Source organism: Geotrypetes seraphini, chromosome 6, assembly GCF_902459505.1.
Source record: "Geotrypetes seraphini chromosome 6, aGeoSer1.1, whole genome shotgun sequence".
Classification (NCBI taxonomy): Eukaryota; Metazoa; Chordata; class Amphibia; order Gymnophiona; family Dermophiidae; genus Geotrypetes; species Geotrypetes seraphini.
Window position 1 is genome coordinate 224,954,413 of NC_047089.1, and position 23,320 is coordinate 224,977,732.

Below are 23,320 nucleotides of genomic sequence, written 5' to 3' on the forward strand. Positions count from 1 at the left end.
TTCCCCCCCCCCCTCCCTCACCACCACCGTTCCAACCGACCCTCCCAGCAGAGCCGCCCACCAAGAAAGAGGAGAAGTTCAAAACCTCCCTCCTTCCTTTAAAGCACACCACTGAAGAAAAGAAGCAGCAGCAAAAAAGGGGATTTGAGCACTATTTTTTTTTAAAATAAAATTTCTCTGTTACTGCTTCCACCAGCGTTGCATTTCTGAAGCCTGGAAAACTTTTAATAGCCCTACGGTACCAACCTTAGGTGCTGTCGGAAATGCAGAAGAGTTGTGAATCTTTGAAAGGCTTCAGGTGGCCAGTGATCATTTGATTTGCGTTCCTTACTTCCAGACTTTTTGCTGTGTTTCTTCTTTTTTTTTTTTTTTTTTTTATACGAAAACTTTGGCTAATTTTTTTTTAAGGAATGAAACTGATGACATAGATGGATTTTAAGTGTCCTTTTGCATTTTGTTCATGGCTCCAAAACTGGATGTTATAACTATTAAGATGGTGATGGTAATGAGAAAAAAAGGAATAGGAAATTAATTCAGAAAGAGGGATTATTTTCGGTAAGTTTTGAAAACGTCAGTGCTATTGAATAAATTGAGACTTTTAAAAACACTCCTGTCAGCTGAATCATTAATATAACAGAGCTTTTCAAAGGGAGAGGTGTGTGTCGATTTCTGTCAAACTGCAGGTATTATATATATATATATTATGGGCTCCTTTTATCAAGCCGCGCTAGCGGGGTTAACGCGCGCAACTTTTCATCACGCGTTAACCCCTGCGCTGGCCAAAAACTACCGCCTGTTCAAGAGGAGGCGGTAGCGGCTATTACGCACGGTAAACCGCTATCGCGGCATGATAAAAGCAGCCCTATATATATTATATATATATATTCTTTTACTCTTGTTTTGTATTTTGTTCCTCGCTTGCGATGATATTTGAAGTGAAGGGATCTTTAGAAAAAAATTTTTTTAAAAAAAATATTTGCTGGTCTGTAAATGCTAGCTTTATTGACCTGATAGTGCAGGTTGTTAGAAAAAAACTGAAAGTCTGGAACGTGCAAATGCCAAGTTAATAAAGAAAGCTCACATGTTGGCAGTGTGTACGTATACAAGGAATGCCGTCCTCTGTAGCTATAGCTGGCAAAATAATGAAGTAATGGTACGATTAACTGAACGATCGAACAGTCTACACCTGAATGTGCACGTCTTTTCTGGAGTTACTAATTGTCAGTTAAGTGCTGATGGAGTTTCTGCTAATGAAAACCTTGTGTGTGCTGGGGAGGCAATGCTAGCCCCCCTCCTGGTCTCATTGTGGTGGCTGGCTCCCTCTGGACAATAAGAAAAATAGGTGGAAAGAAGGGAGGGGAGGCGGGAGGAGTCCTGCCTCGCTGCTGCTGCCGCTGCTTCTTCTGAGACTGGTTAAATCATCAGCTTATTCATGTGTGTTATTTCTGTCAGTTGGAGAGACTTCAGGAAATCCCTGCCAGATAGCTCAGTCTTCTGCTGCATTAAATCAAACTGCCTAGAATGACTTAAGCTCATCAAGATGACAAAATGAATAACCCTAAAAAAGCAGGCCTCAAAGCTATCTTTCTAAGCCTCTCTTCTCCATAAAGGAGAGCATTTCTCCATCCAATAAAGCCTTTCCTGGCTATGTCCCCCTTTATTGAACCCTTCATATCCCTCAAAAATACCTCTCTATGTCCCCCCCAAATTTCAAAATGTTTGGGTATATTATATACAGCAAAAGAAATTGGAGGGTATCCTTGCCTGGCCTCCCCCCCCAAATTCTATTTTTTATTTTTCATTTATGTGGAGGGTTGGGAGAACTTGCATTTGACCTAAACATTTTACCGCAGTCCATTCGGGTTTTCGGGATTTCCCCGGTGGATGTGCATGAGCTCTATTAACATACAATGAAGGCAGTGTGCCTTTAAATTAGTGACCTTACAAACTAATTTAGCATTATCTGTCTTTGATTTGAGGTGGGGAAAAAAAAAAATGGGGGATTTTCAGCACAATTTCCAGACGGTGCTTTCTTTTTTGGTTTGTTTCAATAAAGCAGTTTGCTTTCCATTAAACTCTCCATTGACCTGGTGGGTCTGTACTGATACCTTCCGGGATGCGCCCTTTGTGCTAGCAGACACCCCATTTTTCTTATGAGCACTTATGAGCTACTGTGACACAACCGAACAGCAAAAGTACATCCCAATGTAAGAAAGTAACGGGCAGCAAAAAGGAGAAATGGAAACATGGGGGACCTTTTTGCTACGGTGCACTAACATTTAACTGCAAAGCCTCTGAGTTAACTGTTGGGGGCATCTTTCCATTTCCCATTCAGATAACTGGGAGCTAATATATTTAGCACAAATGCACTTTAGGAGCCAATTGTATAACCGGGCACCTTTGTTTCTGTGCCCCATGGGCACATGGAAGATACCCAGTCTAGCATAACCCCATGGCACATGACAGAAGCCTAGTATATAATGAGCCTAGGCTCCATTAGATAATACTAGCATAACACTATATTGGTGTACGTAACATCTATGAAGCTGTAGTTACACCAACCATAGACCTGGCATAACTGCAGTTGCCTAAATGTGACAGAGATAAGTGTAATTTAGAGTATTCTGCAAGTTGTACGTGTAAATGGGAGCCCCGCCCTTATCTCATTCATTCTTTACTCATCTGTACACTTCTTTGCAAATATGTGCTCTGTAAGCTATGTGGATATTTGCACAATAACACCCCTTCATTGGTAAGTACAATCAAACCTCGGTTTGCGAGTAACCCGGTTTGCGAGTGTTTTGCAAGACGAGCAAAACATTCTCGCAAAACTTGTCTCGCAAACCAAGTGTTGACTCGATTTGCGAGCCCCCCCCCCGATAACCGGTATTGCTCCCCCCCACTCGAACCGGCAACCCCCCCCCCGCAAACCGACACCCCCACCCGAACAACTTGAACTTACCCCCCCCCCCCCGGTCTGGCACCAGCACGCAACCCACAGGACGTGCCATTACCGCTAGAAGATCTTCCTGCCTCCATGCATCTGCGCATGCTCAAGACCTTCTAATTCTCCCTCTCGCTGAGGGAGGGGAGTAAGTTCAAGTTGTTCGGGCGGGGGGGGGTGCCAGTTTGAGCGGGGGGGGGGAGCAGCGCCGCTGGCCTCGGGGGGGGGGGGGGAGGAACGTATCAAAGCGAGTTTCCATTATTTCCTATGGGGCAACTTGCTTTGATGTACGAGTATTTTGGTTTACGAGTATGCTTCTGGAACGAATTATGCTCGCAAACCAAGGTTCCACTGTACTTGTATTCTAAACATTTGTACGTGAAAGGTTCACATGACTGTGGTTGCTTAGTTTATACGTAATTGCCCTTATGCCCACAAATTCTATAAATGACGCCAAAGTTAAGAACACGATTGGGCGTGCAACTACACAATAGGGCCAGTTATGCTCATACCTTAATTAACTAATTGGCATTTAATTGGTGATAAATATCAATAAACATTACAGTACAGTATAGACCGCAAAACCTTCCAGATCGATGCGGTTTACATAACCAAGACACTAGACAAATCAGCGAATTCCAAAATTTGTGACTTAATCATTAAGTTCCTCAAAATCTTACAAATAAAGATGTTTTCAATACTTTTCGGAAGTGCAGATAGGAGTCTGAGGTAGCAAACAAGATAGGCAACTCGGAATCCTGACTGGCTGTCTGGAATGCAAGCGCTAATTTGCCGTTGTGTGCATCACAGACTTAATGCCTTTATTCTATAAACTCGTTTCGAATTCAACACCAGTCAAACAATCATCTTAGTACTGACATAAATCATAAACTCTTAACGATCCTCAGAGGGTTTAGAATATCCCATTGGTTCAAATGATAAATAATCACCGAACCCGATCGTCATAGGATCAATAGTTTATGTATTATTTTATATTTATATTTTTACTTTAATTTATTCATCAATCAAGGTTTTACTTAGCTTTTAAGGTTATTTCACTCAAATTGGGAGCGCCTCTACCGACATGTACATGTTTCAAAAGGTCTTTTCATCAGGGTTGAGGCTCCCATAATCAATTATCGTGCTTGTTTAGCAGCCGTTATAAACAGCACATCTAAGTTGACTTCCCCACAAGTTCAAATGGAATGTTCAAGTGTGAGGGGCGTGGCTTGTCAGGGCATTGAGATAGACATGGGGGTAGCCATTGTTTGCCCTGGGATCGGTAGCATGGAAAGTTGCTACCCTTTGGGTTTCCGGAATCTTGCTATTGTTTGGGATTCTAGAATGTTGCTACTATTTGGGTTTCTGCCAATTACTTGTGACTTGGATTGGCCACTGTTGGAAAAAGGATACTGGGCTAGATGGACCATACCAACTAGTTTTCATGCACTTTATAGAATAGTTGCATTTATGCCCCCCAACTGGCACATTTAGGTGTTGCCATTTACATCAGCCTTAGACATGGCATAAGTGGTCATGCCTAAAGTTTGGCACATAACTTCAGACTTGCGCTAGTGTTCTGTAATGCATTTGTCTTGCAATTCCACTGTTATAGAATACCAGCTTAGCACCCAGTTTTTTGGTGCCTAAATTAGAGCAAGCTATGTTGAATTTATTTATTTAATTTTCTATACTGTTCTCCCAGGGGAGCTCAGAACAGTTTACTTGAATTTACTCAGTTACTTAAGCATTTTCCCCTGCCTGTCCTGGAGGGCTCACAATCTATGTAATGTACCTGGGCAATGGGGGATTAAGTGACTTGCCAAGGGTCACAAGAAGCAGTGTGGGTTTGAATCCACAATCCCAGGGTGCTGAGGCTGTAGCTTTAACCACTGCACCACTCTAGAAATCATAATATAGTAAAAGTGAGCCAAGTATAGGACAATCAAGCCATTGTGACATCATTGATGAGGTTGGCTCTCAGGCACTGGTAGAATGAGGCATTATGACATCACAATACAAGCTCTGGTTACCAGAGACAGAAATGTTTCACACTAGTTACTTATTCAATTTTCTCTAGTGTTCTCCCAAGAGAGCTCAGAACAGTTTACATGAATTTATTCAGGTACTCAAGCATTTTTTTCCTGTTTGTCCCAGTGGACTCACAATCTATCTAATGTGCCTGGGGCAATGGGGGATTAAGTGACTTGCCTAGGGTCACAAGGAGCAGTGTGGGTTTGAATGCACAACCTCAGGGTGCTGAGGCTGTAGCTTTAACCACTGCGCCACACTCTCCCCTTAACCACTATGCCACACTCTCCTTAATTTGCAATGAATCACCAGGTTTTAACTGCAAGCCACAGTCCATTCCCATTCCTACCTCATTCCACATGATGGAGTTATTACAGTAATTGAAACTTGTTAATTGGCAAGCCACTGTATTAACTGTTAACATGGTTATGGGCTAGCTGCACATGCTAATTCCCACATTAATTGGTAATGGACTAGACCAGTGTACTTCAACCTTTTAACACCCGTGGACCAGCAGAAATAAAATAATGATCTTGTGGACCGACAAACTACTAAGACTGAAATTTTTAAAAACCATTTCCGCCCCGTCTCCACGAGCTCGGTCCCCGTAAACCATCTGATCCCATCTGCACAAGACACAGTTATAATTTTATATTGAACGTATTTTATTAAAGTATAAAAAGAAACAGTATTCTGTACAATTGTCATTTTATAAATACAAATATACAGAGCAAGGACCAACAAAATCCCTGTCTCCCCTCCCCTTCACATATATCCCCTCTACTATCAAGAAAACTGAACAAACCAAGTTATTACAGAATGCTACACAGAAATATCATGCTAACAGTATACTGAAGTCACACATGACAGGAATAGTGTTAGGGGAGTGCTCCCTGGTCAGAGAGAGCCCTAAGCCAGCTGGAAGCTAAAGAAGCACTGCCTGGGCTTTGCAGTCCCCAGTTATGTCTCTAGCAGGATATATATTTCAAATCTGATATATTCTAATCACAAAATAGAAATAAAATTTTTTTTTCTACCTTTTGTTGTCTCTGGTTTCTGCTTTCATCTTCTTTTTACTATTTTCCTTCCAGCATCTGCTCTGTCTCTTCAATCCAGCATCTGTCCATTCCATCCACTTTCTGCCCTCTCCCCTTTCTATCCAGTCTGGGCTTCCTCTCTTCTTTTTACATCATTTATTCCAGCTTCACTGCTTTCTTCAGTTTTATCTCTCCTACACCAGATCTAGCATCGTTGTCCCTCTCTGCTTATTTCTCTGATGACCCCTTCCCATCATCAATCTCTCTACTTTCTCATGCCTGTCTCTCCCCTTCCCCTTCTCTAATCTTCCTGCCAACTGTTTCCTTCCTTTTTTCCTTCTCCCCTCCCTCTGTCCAGCAGTAACTCTCTTCCCTTCCCTTTCCCTCCTCCCCTCCCAGCAGCATCTCTCCTCCTTCCCTCCAGATCCAGTAGCAGCTGTCCCTTTTTTTCCCTTGTCCAGCAGCTTCCCAGACTCCTTACCTCCTCCCCTCCCAGCATCATCTCTCCTTCTCCCTCCTTTCAGGTCCAATAGCAGCTGTCCTTTTTTTCCCTTGCCCAGCAGCTTCCTAGCCTCCAACAGTGGCTTTCTCCCCTCCCAGCAGCTCTCCTTACTTGCCAGCGCAGATTCAGGAAGGCAGCCTCGGGTCCTTTGTTGGGTCGCACCGTCTCTGAGGAAAGAGCAAGTTGCATCATCAGAGGCAGCCGCGACTCAGCAAAAGCCCCAAGGCTGCCTTCGTGAATCGCTGCAGTGGTAAGTAAGGAGAGCTGTTGAGAGGGTAGAAAGCCACTATCGGATGCTCCCCATGATCTCTCCGGCCCAGCGTGGTCTAGCTGGAAATACCTCATCGGCACCGGTCCATCGGCACCGGTCCATGGACCAGTGGTTGAAGAACAGTGGACTAGACAGTATATTGTACTTGAGGGTGATAGGTTCTTTATTAACTTACCCCATCCCTCTTTTATGAAATCACATTAGGGTTTTTTATTGCCGGTCGCAGCGGTTAAAGCTCCAACACTCAGGGCTCCCTTTATTAAGGTGCGCTAGCGTTTTTAGCGCACGCACAAGATTAGCGCTACCCAAAAAATTACTGCCTGCTTAAAAGGAGGCGGTATCGGCTAAGCGCACACTAAAACCACTAGTGCACTTTTGTAAAAGGAGCCCTCAGTGTCGGAGCTTTTACCGCTGTGGCCAGTGATAAAAATCCCTAATGTGGCTTCATAACAGGGGGGGAGGGTTAAATTCTAAACTAAGGGTGACTTTAAGCAGTGCAATAGCAGTGCTGCAAATATATAACATAACATTGTATTTCTATACCGCATAAGTATAAGTTTAATGCGGCTTACAAATAGTCATGTTGCAGTGTGCCATGTGGCCCAGTGACATATGTCTGTCTGTTTCTCTATATGAAAAAGGAAGAGAAGCCTTCAATGAAATATGAAAGTGCAACTTATTAAATAGTTTTACAAACTTGGTTTGATTTAATGTTTTTACAAACTATTCATTATGGAATTTACACACACACAAGCAGTTTTTAGCTTTGGCCGGCACGCTGATGATCATAGGAACTCCAGGACTGTTGGAGCAGTGCAGAGCATTCAGTGGGTCAGCCGATGCAAAAAACACACATGTGAAGTTTTTTAAAAGGGTGTGTGTGGGGGGGGGGAGATGTCTTAGTTTATAGTGTTTTTGCACTACTATCTTATACCTAGTTATTAAAAAAACATATTTATAATCGTGTTTGTATGAATGTATTAACTGTTCTTGTTTTTATTAACTTTTAAAATTTGTTTTTATCATCATTTCTCATTCTTAAAGTCTATTTTCATCTTAATATTTTCTTCTTTCATTTTTTTTTTTTGTTCATTCTGTCGTCTTTTTCTCTATTTCCCACTTTCTCTTTGAAAATCTATTTTTGATTTCCAGCCAATGGCAATTTATCTCTTTATCACTTTCTTTACATTATCACTTTGCGCCATGTCTTAAATTATATTTCTTCCCTCTTCCCACTTTCTTCTTTATCCTTCCCTTTCCCCTTGAGTCTTTCCTTCTTTCTTTCTTTTACTTTTTTTCTTTCTTTCTCTCATGTCTATTCCTCTCCATGTCTGCTTCCTTTTGCCCATTCTCCTTTCTCTATATCTCTTTCTAACTCATATCATTTAATTTTTATCTTTATGCTTATTATGTTGTTGATTTTTTTTTTTTTTTTTTTACTATACTAGTATCTCCTTGTCCTTCTGTATACTTATCTCTTTCTTTCCTGTAGCATGTCATACTGCTTTGGTTCCAGACTCTGCACTAAATCTCTCTTGTCACTTTACTCGCCTTGTGCCGGAAGGAATGGAAAGTTCATTTGAGCACAATCCTTCCTTACTCCAATTGTATCAAATGTGGTTCTCAAGAGAGAACTGCTGAATCAACGGCAACCGCATCACATTAATAAAAGTCAGCTGAACTGTATTTCAACAATACCCTGTAGTCTAAAAGTTAATACTCTTTTGAAATCCATCAGAAGCAAATTCTTCCTAATTACAGCAATGGTTCAAAACGAAAACGGGTTGAAATTCTTCTACAAGAGATCAGTGAGCATGCTAGAGAAGACTCTTAGCTTACGTGGGGCTTCTGTTCTTAAGCATTTATGCATATTTAGGTATTATTTTCCAGCTAGTTGGATTTATCGGTGTTTTTGTGACCCAGGTACCATTGCTGAGTACTTTTGATGGCAGAATCAAATACATTCATTTGCGCAGTTGAGGAGAGTCCATCAGCATGAACAAGTCCCATAAACAAAATGGAAGATTTACGTCAGGCGAGGAGAAGGATTGAAGAATAGTAGGTGACGTGGGGGTTGCTGGTATTTATTCGTTTACTCAATTTTCTATACTGTTCTCCCAAGGGAGCTCAGTTTACATTAATTTATTCAGGTACTCAAGCATTTTTCCCTGTTTGTCCAGTGACATAGTAAGGGGGAGCCACCTTGGTGGGGACGTCAGCCCCCTGCTCCTCCTCTGCCCCCCCCCCACTACTATGGCACATTCGTGCCCCTCCCCTTCCCTATACCTCTTTTAATATTCATGGTGCATGCAGCAATCCCAACCTGCTGCTTGCATGAGCGTTGGCTCATCCTTTGATGTCACTTCCTGGACTCTCGCCTAGGAAGTAACATCAAAGGGAGAGCCAATGTTGGGTTGGGGTTGCTGCTTGCACCGCGAATGTTAAAAGAGGTATAGGGAAGGGGAGGGGCGTGTGCATAGCAAGATGGGGCGAGGAAGGAGCTGATGGGGTGGGGGCAGAGAAGAGGGCGGGGAGAGGTGCCACCACCCTGAGCGCCTCTCACCCTCACTATGCCACTGTCACTAACCCCCAAACTCTACAAAGGGCCAGATTCACCAGTCTGCCCGATCTGGGCCTGATCCGGGCAGGTCCGACAAATTCAGCAAACTAAAATATGCAGATGGGGGCGATCGGAGGAATGCCTCCATCTGCCAGCACGGATCACTTTTCTGCGATTCCTCATCTGTAGATGGTCTGCACATGCCCGTCGGAGTCGTGACCTTTTTTTTTTTTTTTTAACTTTAACTTTTATTATTAGTTAAAACCACAGGCTTGCAGGGTGGGGAAGGGCAGGAGAGATTCGGGGAAGAAGGGTTGGAGAAAACCAGGGCGGCGATGCGGCGATTCAGGGCGAGCAGGCAGGAGAGGGTGGCAAGCAGGGCAGAGAGCAGGGCTTCCAGAGTCGGAAAGACATTCTCCCCAGCAGTCGGCCAGCCCAGTCAGATGTTAAATTTTGTGTTGTGAATCGCGTCCCTGCCTACTTGTATGAATGTATTAACTTGTATAAATGTATGAATGTATTGCATGGTGTTTCACCTCATTTGCATGCACAGATTCGAAACGGATCGCAGGAGAGGTTAATGAATGGGGCCCGAGGGAAATCTGGTCGCAAAGGGGTCACAAACCGATCGGTACACGGTCGGTTTGCTTTGTGAATCTAGCCCAAAGTGTGCCTAAAGCTACGCAAGTGCCTACATCAGCATGCCTAGCCGATAGAAGCGCCTAAATTAATAAGCTAAATTAATAAGCACATAATCTGAGTTAATTGAAAGTTTAGTGCCTACCTTGGTAGGCGTGAGCCTACAACAGTTAGGTGCAAAGTGTACTGTTAAAAGTAGACGTGGTTGGGGGGGCCGATTGTTGACGTGTTTTTGATTTAGGTGCCGTTGGGCACCTAACTTTGGCATAGGCATTTAGGCCAAGAAAATTCTGGCATAAATAAGGCGAGCCTAAATGTTAACACCGTCTAAGCACACTTAGGCAGCACTAAGCATGATTCTATAATGGTCTAACTTTTGTAGCATCGCACTTAGTACCACACTGGTTGGCAGTGGCATAGGAAGGGGAGGCCGGGGGGGGCAATCTGCCCCATGTGCCATCTGGGTGGGGGTGCTAGCACTTCTCCACCCCCCCAATGCTCTCCCTTCTCTGCCCCCCTCCCCAAACCTCTTTAAAATCTTTGCCAGCATGAGCAACTATTCTAGCCTGCTGCTTCTGCCAGCCTGGCTTTCTCTGAAATCACTTCTGTGTTTCGGGGGCAGGAAGTGACATCAGAGGGAAAGTCAGTATGAGCAGCAAGCTGAAGAAGATGCTCGCGCTGGCGAAGATTTAAAAAGGTACTGGGTGGGAAGGGAACGTGTGAGTGTGGTGTGGGGGTGCGGAAGGGGCAGGAAGGGTGGAGGGGGTGGGGGGAACCACCCCGGGTACCTCCTAACCTTGCTACATCACTGTAGGTAAGATATATAGAATTGGGCCCTAAACATTTATTTTATGTTCTTCACTTTCTGGATGTATTAATTGTGTTTATCAGTTAAAACCTGAATTCAGAAGCCCTCTTTATACTAGATCTAAACTCTTTAAACAAGTCAAAAGTTGTACAAGAATTTAGCTATAGAAGTACCTCAGCAGAGTAGATGATGGTAGAGAAAGACCAATTAGCCCATCCAATTTTAGAAAATTGGTAAAAACGAGTTTGTTCAATCGATTTGTAAACTAAGAATTTTTATGGGCTCTGCTAATTCAACCAGTAACCTTAAGAACTATATAGCTTTCCACTTCTTCCATTATTTAAGATTGTATTGATGACTTTGAATTGTGACCTCTTCGCTGATTGTCCAGCGCTTCTTGTTGTAAACTGCCTCGAACTATCATGGCTTTGGCGGTATATAAGAATAAAATTATTATTATTATTATTATCCAGTCTGTCTAATTATTCCTGTCCACACAGTTGGGATGTGACTGCTTGCAAGATCTCTTCTTATTTACAACTGAATTTTGTCAACTATCTTAGAGATGAGAGCATCCAGAATTCTCTATTTAGTTCAGACTCAGCGTTCCTCATTTTCCATGTCTAGCCACAAAGCTTTGCAAAAATCTTAGGGCTAGATTTAGTAAATGGCATTGAAAGGTGCAAGAAAGAACCACACTGAGATTGTATTCTATAAATGGTGCTCTACAGAGAATAACATGGTGTCAGAATTCATCACCATTCCCATCCCCACGGATAACCACAGGAAACCATCCTGTGCCATTCTTTAGTGTCTATCTCAACTAGAGGTCTGCACGGGGATCGCGGGAATCCTGCGGGGGTCCCATGGGAATCCCCCCTTAACCCACAGGACTCCCACGGGGACCCCCCTCTGGCCCACAGGACTCCCACGGGGACCCCTCCTCTAACCAACGGGACTCCCAAGGGGATGAAAGGCTTTGGAAGCAAGGTTCGTCCATATAATGGACACGTCAGCCTTAGTGAAAGAGGGGGTTTATAAGTTAATTACCTGATAAGAAAACAAAAAAAAGGGTTCCACCAAAGAGATTCCACAAGGAAAACAGCAGTGCAAACACAAAAGAAACTGTGGAATTGATGATCCTGTCAGAAGTAATTGCTGCTTTTTATGGGGACAAGCGGGGATGGAGGTAATTCCTTGCGGGATGGGTGGGGACGGAGAGGATCCTGATGGGGACGGGTGGGGTCGAAGAGGATCCTGGCGGTGACGGGTGGGGACGGAGAGGATCCTGGCGGGACGGGGATGGTTGGGATTTCTGTCCCTGCGCAACTCTCTAATCTCAACCTCAGTCCTTCTACACCAGCATTCTTCAATGCAAGGCTTGAGGATCAGTAGTTGTGTCCATTCATACTCTGATTCTTTTGTGAGCCAAATATAGGATAATGAAGCTATTGTGACATCACTGATCGAGTTGGCTTTTAGGCATTGGTGGAATGAGGCATTATGACATCACAATCTCAGCTCTGGAATGTTGCTACTCTTTGGGTTTCTGCCAGGTAATTGGGATCTGGGTTGGCCACTGCTTGAAACAGAATACTGGGTTTGATGGACCTTCAGTCTGTCCCAGTATGGCAATGCTTATGGTTTCATTCTTTAGTGTCTTTCTCAACCTCAGTCCTTGTACACCAGCATTCTTCAATGCAAGGCTTGAGGGTCAGGGGCTGGACCCATTCATACTCTGATTCTTCCCTCTCTCCTTAAATAATGACGTGGGGATGGTTTCCCGTGGGACGGTGATGAATTCTGTCACCGTGTCATTCTATAGCACCCTTTACAGAATAGTGCTTAGTGACAATTCCCATGACCCACTTTGGGCACCTGGACTTACACCAAGTGAAACCTGGTGTAAGTTCTCTTAGGCTTCCATGGTTGGCATCATGATTGTTGCTGTCTTCTGACCTACTGACTTCCCTGTTCTCAATAAGGTCCACGGACCCACTATATATAAAGACAAACTGCAGCGTACCTTGAAGAAAGCCACAGCATGATGGCTGACACATCGGTTCTACCTACCCAGATGAGGCGAGACCCGTAAAACAGCAACAAACCTGCTGTAAGTCCTAGTGTGTAAACTGAGCGTGTAGCATTGTGATTAAATTATAGGAATAAGCTTGGCCTGCCCATGCCCCTCCAGTGACCACGCTCATTTTGGGCTGCATGTGAGACAATTTCAGCGTTCAGCTTTGCAGAGTAGCACATAGACAGAAGCATGTGCAAATCCAAATAATTATATATGCCAATAATTGGTGCTAATTGGCTTGTTACATAATTATGCTATGGTGCTCATAATCAGAACTTAAACACATCTACAAACCCGCCCAAGTCAGCACTTGGACGGCCTAAACGACGGGTCATCAAGGTGCTGATAATTAAACCTATTTTCTGGACATGTTGCAGGATTTTTTTAGGCTTCTGAATCCCGCTGTGTGCCCAAAGTTAAAAGGGGCATATCTGGAGGAGTGGTTAGGGCAGTATGTGGGCAGGATAGAGACCAACCTAAATTTAGTCATCCTGCATGGATAATCAAATGTTTTACTAGACATCCTGGATGAAATTTAAACGTTGTGAGTTAGAAGATGTAAAAACAAGTATAAGTGCCAAAAAGGGATCCAAAGTGACCAGATAACCACTGCAGAGCCAAAGACCGTACACACTCCCCCAGTGTTCACTGACACTCCTACACGCCCACAAAGATCAGAATAAAAAAGTACATACTTGTCTCCAGAACATCAGCACCTGGTATAGGAAAGCCTTGTAGAGTTGCACACAAGTGCCTTAAATAGCCTGGGGGGTGGTCTAGTTAACCATAGAGAGGAGGACCCAGGCCCATAAGCCACTCTAACCGCTACATTTATGATGGAACATATGCACCCACCAAACCCTACAGACCTATAGGTGCCACCTGCAGCCATAAGAGCTATTGGGACTGTAGACAGGTGGGTATAGTGGTTTTTGGGGGTGTTTGCGTGGCTCACCATAACTTATAAGGGAATTCTGATAAGATGTTTATGTGGCACCCTTTTTGTGAAGTTCACAGTAGTGCCTTCTAAGGTGCCCCACTGCTCTGTTGTCATGTCTGGATGGCCAGTCCATTACAAGATTGGCCTCTCCTACGTCCAAATAGTCTTGTTCTGGGCGTTTGGGACTTGGATGAAATTTTGGTCCAAAATGTGGTATAAAGATGGACTTTCTGGCGGTCCGGATGAACAATAGCCTGGACATCCGGATAGACAATTTTCGTTAAAAAAAAAAAAAATTCTAGACGTATTTTTCGAAAATGGGCATTTTCCCACTGCCGAGTTTGGGCGTCTAGCGTCATACTTCCGAATTGGACCTTTGACATTTGTTTTGATTATGCCCCTCTCTGTGTATATCTTAGGACTGTGACCAAAATTTGGCATGATAATTTCAGCGACCTTCATAGAATTCAGGGTTAATTGCTTCTAATACTGCCAGACAGACCCATCTGTGCAAGAGTCGACATTTTTGCTACCATATGTATATTACTATACTTGACAATTACTAGCTGAGTGGCATTTTCAAAAATATGTCTACGTTAAAACAAAACAAAAAATCTCTTGCTCATAATGTCCAGAGCAGAGGCGTAGCCTAGTGGTTAGTGCAGTGAATTGTGAACCAAGAGATACAGATTCAAAGCCCACTATAACTGTTTGTTTGTTTTTTTTGTAAATGTGATCCCTCTAGGATCTTAAAAATACCTATTTATTTATTCATCCATTCAATTTTCTTTACCATTCTCCTAGGGGTGCTCAGAATGATTTACATAATTTATTCAGGTATTGGGCTCAAAATCTATCTAATGTACCTGTGGGGATTAAGTGACTTGCCCAGGGTCACAAGAAGCAGTGTGGGTTTGAATCCACAATCTCAGGGTGCTGAGGCTGTAGCTTTAACCACTGCACCACTTTAGAAATCATAATATAGTAAAAGTGACAATCAAGCCATTGTGACATCACTGGTGAGGTTGGCTCTCAGGCATTGGTGGAATAAGGCATTATGACATCACAATATAAGTTCTGGTTACCAGAGACAGAAACTATTTATTTATTCAATTTTCTATACCATTTTCCCAAAGGAGCTCAGAACAATTTGCATAAATTTATTCAGGCACTCAAGCATTTTTCCCTGTCTGTCCTGGTGGGCTCACAATCTATCTAATGTACCTGGGGCACATGGGGGATTAGGAGACCTGCCCAGGGTCACAAGGAGCAGTGTAGGCTTGAACCCACAACCTCAGGATGCTGAGGCTGTAGCTTTAACCACTGTGCCATAACTTTCAGGCTTGCAGGTATCATATAGTTAGGTTTTTGGAAGACTCAGAATTATAAACAAAGAAACAAAAAATGAAACAAAAAGAGCTGAAGTGGGACTTGAGCCTGGGTCCCTTAGCTGACAGTCCACTACACAGCCACTAGGCTACTCCTGTGTGCTGCTTTCTTCAGAATGGCCATAATACCTGAAGCCAGTAGCGCAGTAAGGGGGAGGAGAGGGGGAGGGGCGATTACCCCAGGTGCCATCGTGCTAAGAGCGTGGCAACCCTCCTCCTCTCCAACCCCTTGCCTTCCCCATACCTTTTTTTACTTCCCTGGCACGAGGTTGCTGCCCGTGTTGGTATTGGCACTCTCTCTGATGTCATTTCCAGGACCCGCTCCTAGGAAGTGACATCAAAGGGTGAGCTGACACCGACGTGGCCATGCTGCTCACGCCGGAGAAGTTCGAAAGGTACGGGAAAAGGGAAGGGGGCACGTACGTGATGGCGGGGGGGGGCGAGGGGGGGCGAGCCACCGGCCCAGGCTCTGCTCACCCGTAGTACGCCACTGCCTGAAGCTGACCTAGTGCCCGGATTTCCTTTCCAGTTTCACTTTCAGGGGAGAGGGAGCGGGTCAGTAGCCACTGGATGATTAAGGAGGGGGGGGGCATTCTTTAATTCCTGCAGTGGTGGGCTGCTCAATAGAGCAACTTTGACAAAACAGAAATAGGTCTGGATCAAAACGTCTTTCTTTTTAGACATAGATGTTTCTTCCCATTTGAAGATCACTTTCGGATGCCCTGCTTTTGGGCCCTCTCTAATCCCAAACTCACAACAGGCTCCCTCGTTGTTTGGACGAACTGCATTGTGAAACATCCAAATTCTGACTTTCCAAAATCATAATTTCAACATTTTTAGCAGATTTGTTAAGGCTTTGAAAATGAGCACCTAATTGCAGTAACTGTATGTAATATGTAAACTGTGTTGGTTGTATATCAAAAATTGAATAATCAAACTTTTGTGGTTGATGCTGAATATTCAGGCTCCTAAATCCCCAAAAAACTCAACAGACAGACTCTATTGTAAGAGTGCCTGTGTTTCCACTAAGGGCTCCTTTTTACTAATCTGTGCTAGCGGTTTTAACATGCGCTTAGCGAGCACGGCATTGCTCCGCGTACTAGATGCTAATGCCACCATTGAGCTGGTGTTAGTTTTTACGCTTAGCGCAGGGGGCAGAGCGCTAAAATCGCTAGCGCACCTTAGTAAAAGGAGCCCTAAGTCTTCTAGATATCACTCGTACGTGCAACCTGCCAATCAGATCCAGCTGCTGGTTAATTCTGGAATTGCGGTCTATCAGTCAGAGTTGACTGTGTGGGCATTCAACACTAGAGAATGACATGCGGACAAATTTTTCTCCGTCCCTGTGGGAACTCATTTTCCTGTCCCATCCTGGCGAGTTCTTTTCCTGTCCCTGCCTCATTCCTGCAAGCTCTGTCCTCATCTGCATAAGCCTCAAACCCTTTAAAATCATAAATAGCAACATTCTAGAGCTCAGATTGTGATGTCATAATGCCTCATTCCACCAATGTCTAAGCTCCGTCCTCATCTGCACAAGCCTCAAACCCTTTAAAATCATAAGTAGCAACATTCTAGAGCTCAGATTGTGATGTCATAATGCCTCATTCCACCAATGTCTAAGCTCCGTCCTCATCTGCACAAGCCTCAAACCCTTTAAAATCATAAGTAGCAACATTCTAGAGCTCAGATTGTGATGTCATAATGCCTCATTCCACCAATGCCTAAGCTCTCTCCTCATCTGCATAAGCCTCAAACCCTTTAAAATCATAAATAGCAACATTATAGAGCTCAGATTGTGATGTCATAATGCCTCATTCCACCAATGCCTAAGCTCCGTCCTCATCTGCACAAGCCTCAAACACTTTAAAATCATGTGCTCGAGGCTTGAGCGGTTAAGGCAGAGCTTACAGGAATGAGGCAGAGACGGCGACAAAACTAGCAGGGATGGGATGGGGAAATTGAGTTCCTGTGGGGACAGGGACAAATTTATCCCCGTGTCATTCTCTATTCAATACATCTACCACACTTTCCACTAAAAAATATTTCCTTGCCTCTTTCTTATACAGTCATCATGCTGTGTTCCTCACATCCAGATATTGTCATTCACCCATCATCTGTCAAGATTTACAATATTATGATTGCCTTGGCAATCCATCTAATTATCTGTCACTGGAAAGACAATTCACATCTTAGTTCTATTGAATGGTGGAATTATCTCTGTTCCATTAGAAATTATGAAGAAATAATGGCAATTAAAAATCATACTTTTTCTAGTTTTAAAAAATTTTGGGCACCTCTAGACAAATATTGTAATAATAACCTTTCCTAAATATTATACTGACTGTTAATTTTATTAATAATGATACAGCTTATTGGTTTGGATAACTCCTACCTTTTCCCAATTGTTGTTCACTTTTGTAATTCTATTTGTACATAAAAGAAAAAATATTCAATAAAATGTATGGAAAAAAAATATTTCCATTGAAAGCAATGGAAGTAAGGAGGCTGTATAGAGACATCTGGGTTTTACTTCCACTTAAAGTAATAGAAGAAAAAACCCAGATGTCTCAATCCATTAAAGCAATGGAAGTAAAACCCGGATGTCTCAATCCACCCTTCTTTTTCTGGAGCCATATGGTAACCCTATGTGTTAGGCACATGTTAGTGCATAACACAGCTGAGTAGAAGGGCCCCTTCTTGTTTTTGAACGTCCCTTCTATTGAAAAAAGACTCATTTCCTGTGTATGATTATCTTTCAAGTTTCCGAATGACTCTGCGTATCCTTCTTCCAGGGTAAATATTTAAATTCTCAATTCTTGTGAGAAAACCCTCACAATATTTTGGTAGTCCTTCTCTGGGCTGTCTCTATTCTTTTGCCCTCCTTCCAGACGTACAGCCTCTAAAACGGCACATAGTACTCCAGTTGAAGTCTTAACATAATCGTTTTTTTAATTTTTTAATAATTATGCTTATTTCTACACTTATTCGATAACTTCTACATAAATATCATTTGCTTTGAAAAGATTCTCCCTCTGCAATGGTGCTTTCTATCATACAGAAGAAGAGTAACCTGTGCATTTTCAATTTATTGAATTATTAAGGAACTCTGGGTATTTTAATTTCTATCCCCCTAATATTCGGAGATATCAGGAAAAATGAGAATATTAAAAAAAAAAAAACAGACTACATTGACTGATCCTGTTTTAAAATACTAGCACCGCCACCATCGTACTACCTTGGGCATCTTTATTCTGAGGTGGGAATCCTTTCTAAAATGCTGTTCATTGCTGCATTACTAATATGTTGCTAAAAGTGATTGCTTGTTTGTTTGTTTTCTAGACAGGTAGAGCAAAATGAAGAGAGCAAACCGCACCCAGCAGAGGGCAAATGTATGGGCCCTATCCGTGGTGCTGATTCTTTGTCTGGGTGTCCTGCAAACGACGCTCGCATGTCCTCACCCTTGTGCCTGTTACGTTCCCACCGAAGTTCACTGCACATTTCGATCTCTAGTAGCAGTGCCAGGACGAATTCCTAAACACATGGAAAAAATCAATCTGGGGTTAGTATTGAATTATGACTTAGCTGTTCTCCATGCCCTTTTTTTTCCATAATGACATATTGTTGAAGTTACTTAAGGTCAACCTTATCGACAAATATTCAAGAGCTTGCTTTCCACTGATATGTATCTGTACAGGGGTCAACTAATATGATGTATCCTAAACCAAAGGGGGTAATCTACACAGGCACATCGCCTTACATTGCCTGAAGGATGAACTTAAATTGTAAGCCACTATGGACTTATAAAATACTTTCTGTACCTAGCACAATCTATGGCAGGGATGGGCAACGAGGGCCGGAATCCAGTCGGGTTTTTAGGATTTCCCCGATGAATATGCATGAGATCCATTTGCATACAATGGGAGGCAGTGCATGCAAATAGGTCTAGTGCAGGGGTGCCCACACGTTTTTGGCTTGCAAGCTACTTTTAAAATGACCAAGTCAAAATGATCTACCGACAATAAAATTTTTAAAAACACAAAGCACACAATTATCGTTTGTATTCGGGGGGTTTTATCAGAAGTCAAGGCAGATGACTTTAAAATATGCAATGTCACCTCAGTAACAACTATACAAAAATAGACAAATATACCCCCTCCCCTTTTACTACACCGCGATAGCGGTTTTTAACGCAGAGAGCTGCGCTGAATGCCCTGCGCTGCTCTAGATGCTCACAGGCTCCCTACGCTAAAAAACGCTATTGCGGTTTAATAAAAGGGGGCCATAGTGCAAAATATAGACAGCAGATATAAATTCTCAAAATGGACACATTTTGATCACTAAATTGAAAAAAAAAATCATTTTTCCTACCTTTTTGTCTGGTGATTTCATGAGTCTCTGGTTCCATTTCCTTCTTCTGTAAAGCCAATATTTCTTTCTTTCTGCCTTTCTTTCTCTCTCCCCCGGCCCCCCTCTTTCTTTCTCTCTCCCCCTGGCCCCCCTCTTATTTCTGCCTTTCTTTCTTGCTCCCCCTGCCCCCCCTAAGCCATCGTGCCGATTTCTCCACTTCCCCGATTCTTTCCCTACCCCCATCCCCAACACTATTTCTCCCTGCTGCTTCCCCGAGCAAGGCCTGACGCGTACAAGCATGTCAGGGAGGAAGTTCCAGGCCAGCCAGGCAGCGATTGGCTGGCCCAGAACTTCCTTTCCGACATCAGAATTGGCATCAGAGGTGAAGTTTTGTAAGTCCGGCGCTTATACATCCAGACCTGGCTTGGGGAAGCAGCAGGGAGAAAAAGATTGCAAAGGCAACACGATCGACTCGCGTTGCCTTTGCGATCTACTGGTCGATTGCAATCGACCATTTGGGCACCCCTGATCTAGTGCATATTCATTGGGGAAATCCTGAAAACCCGACTGGATTCCGGCCCTGGTTGCCCACCCCTGATCTATGCTGTAACACACTTCAAGCTAACATGCAAGTACAGTAGCTGGGATGTGAGGACAGTGTTGAGCAGTGGTGTGGTATCAAGGGGGAGGGAACGGTCCACCCTAGGCGTGGTCTTCCAAAAAGCACGGCACTCCTTCTCCTCTCTACCCCCTGCCTTTCCCCATACCTTTTTTACTTTCTTGACACGAGGTTGCTGCCCGCATTGGCATTGGTGCTCTCTCTGATGTCACTTCCGGGACGCTGTGCCTAGAAAGTAATGTCATAGGTCGAACCGACACTGACGTGGGCATGCTGCTTACACAGGAGAAGTTAAAAACGTACGGGGTAAGGGAAGAGAGTGTGCATGCAACAGGGGGTGGGGAAGAGGTGGGGGAGGGGCGCCGCTCATTCTTATTACATCACTGGTGTCAAGTAGACTTTTACAAGATGGATTTGAATAGGCTGGAGTAAGTTTTGACGGCAACTCCAATGAAAGGACAGGGCTAGGTGGACTTCTGCAGTCTTATGTCCCAGAAATGCCAAAGAAAGACCATGATCAAGTATTGTATATCACATTCATTATTGTTTTAATTATGAATTTCCCCACAGCTTAGTGAAAGGATCCCTAAAACAGTTGTATGTGCACATAGATGTATACGTGCTGGTGTTCTATGTTCATATATGCACAATTGGCACCTAACTTTAGGGACTTTAAAGTATGAGGGGGTGCTAAAAAGGTCTCAGCCCAACCAAGAAAAGAATGACATGGATATGGTTCAATGATTTGAAACGTCGTCAAAACATAGATTTTCGTTTCTGCAAATTGGCACTTAACGAATAAGATAACACTCTTTTTTAGCTACAGTGGCAAAATAACGCTCAGAATTTAGGAAGTCGGTTGGTTGGGCTGAGAACTTTTCTGCACCCTCTCGTAGGCATGTTCTGAGGCGGAGTTTGGGTGGAGCATTGGCAGAGTCATGACTTCCTGTCATATTTTATAAAATATGAGCCCATTTTAGCCAGGTTCCTGTGATTTTTATTGTGAGCCTTCACAGGACAGAAAAATACCTGCTGTATTTGAAGGTATAAGAAACTTGCAAGCCTTAAGGCTACTGACATGGTGAACATTCAGATACTGTAGACACATTTCTCTCCCTGGAGAACTTACATAGAAACATAGAAATAGACGGCAGATAAGGGCCATGGCCCCCCCTACCTATCTCTGTGTATAGATCCCACATGTCTATCCCATTTGGCCTTAAAATCAGGCACTCTGCTGGCCTCAATAACCTGCAGTGCAAGACTATTCCAGCGATCAACCACCCTTTCAGTGAAAAAGAACTTCCTGGTGTCCCCGTGCAGTTTCCCGCCCCTGATTTTCCACGGATGCCCCCTTGTTGCCGCGGGACCCTTGAAAAAGAAGATATCCTCTTCCACCTCGATGCGGCCCGTGAGATACTTGAACGTCTCGATCATGTCTCCCCCCTCTCTGCATTCCTCGAGTGAGTAGAGCTGTAACTTCCCTAGCCGCTCCTCGTATGGGAGATCCTTGAGTCCCGAGACCATCCGGGTGGCCATTCTCTGGACCGATTCTAGTCTCAGCACATCCTTACGGTAATGCGGCCTCCAGAACTTGCAATTAAAAAACAGCTGAGGTAGGACTTGAACCCGGGCTCCCTGGTTCTTAGCCCACTGCTCCAACCATTAGACTACCCCTCTCCTCTGCACACGTGTTAATGTGGTCATTTTATAACATGGAAGTTTCTAAGCTGCCAGAAAAATGTCTGTTATCCTTTGCTTTTTCCCCAGTCCTAATTTGGATGTTTTGGTTCGTAAAATGGATGTTCGTGCTTGACATCTCCAGCACATGGATGTCCATTTCTCATGTATTTTAGAACAGCCTATATGTCGGCAGAGCCAATTCTGAAATACATGAGAAATGGGCATTCATGTGTGACTCACAGACTTGGACTTCTATAGTCTGAATTGGATGCTCTTTCTAAAATCTGCCTCGAAGGGCGGCATTTTAGAAAAGACACTGAATTTATAATTGAGGTCTCCGGGTCGGGATGTTTCAAGTTCCACTAGCATTGTAGAACACGACCTGCCGCCCATCCTCAGAGCATTGCTTAGACTTTAACCATAGCCCACAAGGGGCCAAGAAGCAACTTTAATCCGAGAAGACATGAACCGTGAGTTGTAGGACAGGCTGATCAAGTGGAGGAGGCTTCATCTAAGGCAAGGCAGATATTGGGTTGTATCAATAGAAGTTTCGTCAGCCGAAAGCCTGAAGTCATAATGCCGTTGTACAGGGCCATGGTGAGACCTCATCTGGAGTACTGTGTGCAATTCTGGAGGCCACATTACAGTAAAGATGTGCGCATAATTGAATCGGTTCAGCGGACAGCCACCAGGATGATCTCGGGGCTCAAGGGTCTCTCGTACGAAGAGAGACTGAACAAATTGCAGCTCTACACTCTCGAGGAACGTAGGGAGAGGGGAGACATGATCGAAACATTTAAGTACCTCATGGGACGTGTCGAAGTGGAAGATGATATTTTCTTTCTCAAGGGACCCTCGGCCACAAGAGGGCACCCGCTCAAACTCAGAGGTGGAAAATTTCATGACGACACCAGAAAGTATTTCTTCACAGAGAGAGTGGTTGATCATTGGAACAAGCTTCCAGTGCAGGTGATCGAGGCAGACAGCGTGCCAGACTTTAAGAATAACTGGGATACCCATGTGGGATCCCTACGAGGGTCAAGATAAGGAAATTGGATCATTAGGGCATAGACAGGGGGTGGGTAAGCAGAGTGGGCAGACTTGATGGGCTGTAGCCCTTTTCTGCCGTCATCTTCTATGTTTCTATGTTTCATCTTCTATGTTTCTATGAAGTTAGCTAGTCTTATTTGTACAAAAAAAACTTCCTGATATTGGCTTAAAATTTTTGTATTTGTGTGTTTTCCCCTGTCAGGTTTAATAGCATACGGTCTATCGCTGAGAACTCCTTCTCAGAGCTTACAAGACTGGAGTTGCTTATGATGCACGGCAATGATATCCATGAAATACCAGATGGAGCTTTTAGAGATTTAGCTTCCCTACAGGTAAAGGTTACATTTTCTTTTTTTGACATGGTTATAGATAAAAGTTGAAGCATTATGTCAGAATTGATTTCCCTTATGTTCCACTGAGG

The 23,320-nt window shown here is 43.6% G+C and overlaps 1 protein-coding gene across 2 annotated transcripts in view; it reads left to right on the forward strand.

Annotated features, from left to right (window-relative positions):
- Positions 1–397: 397 nt before the first annotated feature.
- MXRA5 (matrix remodeling associated 5) overlaps positions 398–23,320 on the forward strand; it is a 61,276-nt gene continuing 38,353 nt past the window's right edge. The window contains exons 1-3 of one of the 2 annotated variants that reach the window (XM_033948630.1): positions 398–555; positions 18,540–18,759; positions 23,102–23,231. In XM_033948630.1, the coding sequence (XP_033804521.1) occupies positions 18,554–18,759; positions 23,102–23,231 (336 nt within the window). In that variant the 5' untranslated portion in view covers positions 398–555; positions 18,540–18,553. Of the gene's footprint in view, positions 556–18,539; positions 18,760–23,101; positions 23,232–23,320 lie in introns of those variants that run through there. The other variant, XM_033948631.1, reaches the window with a different exon arrangement.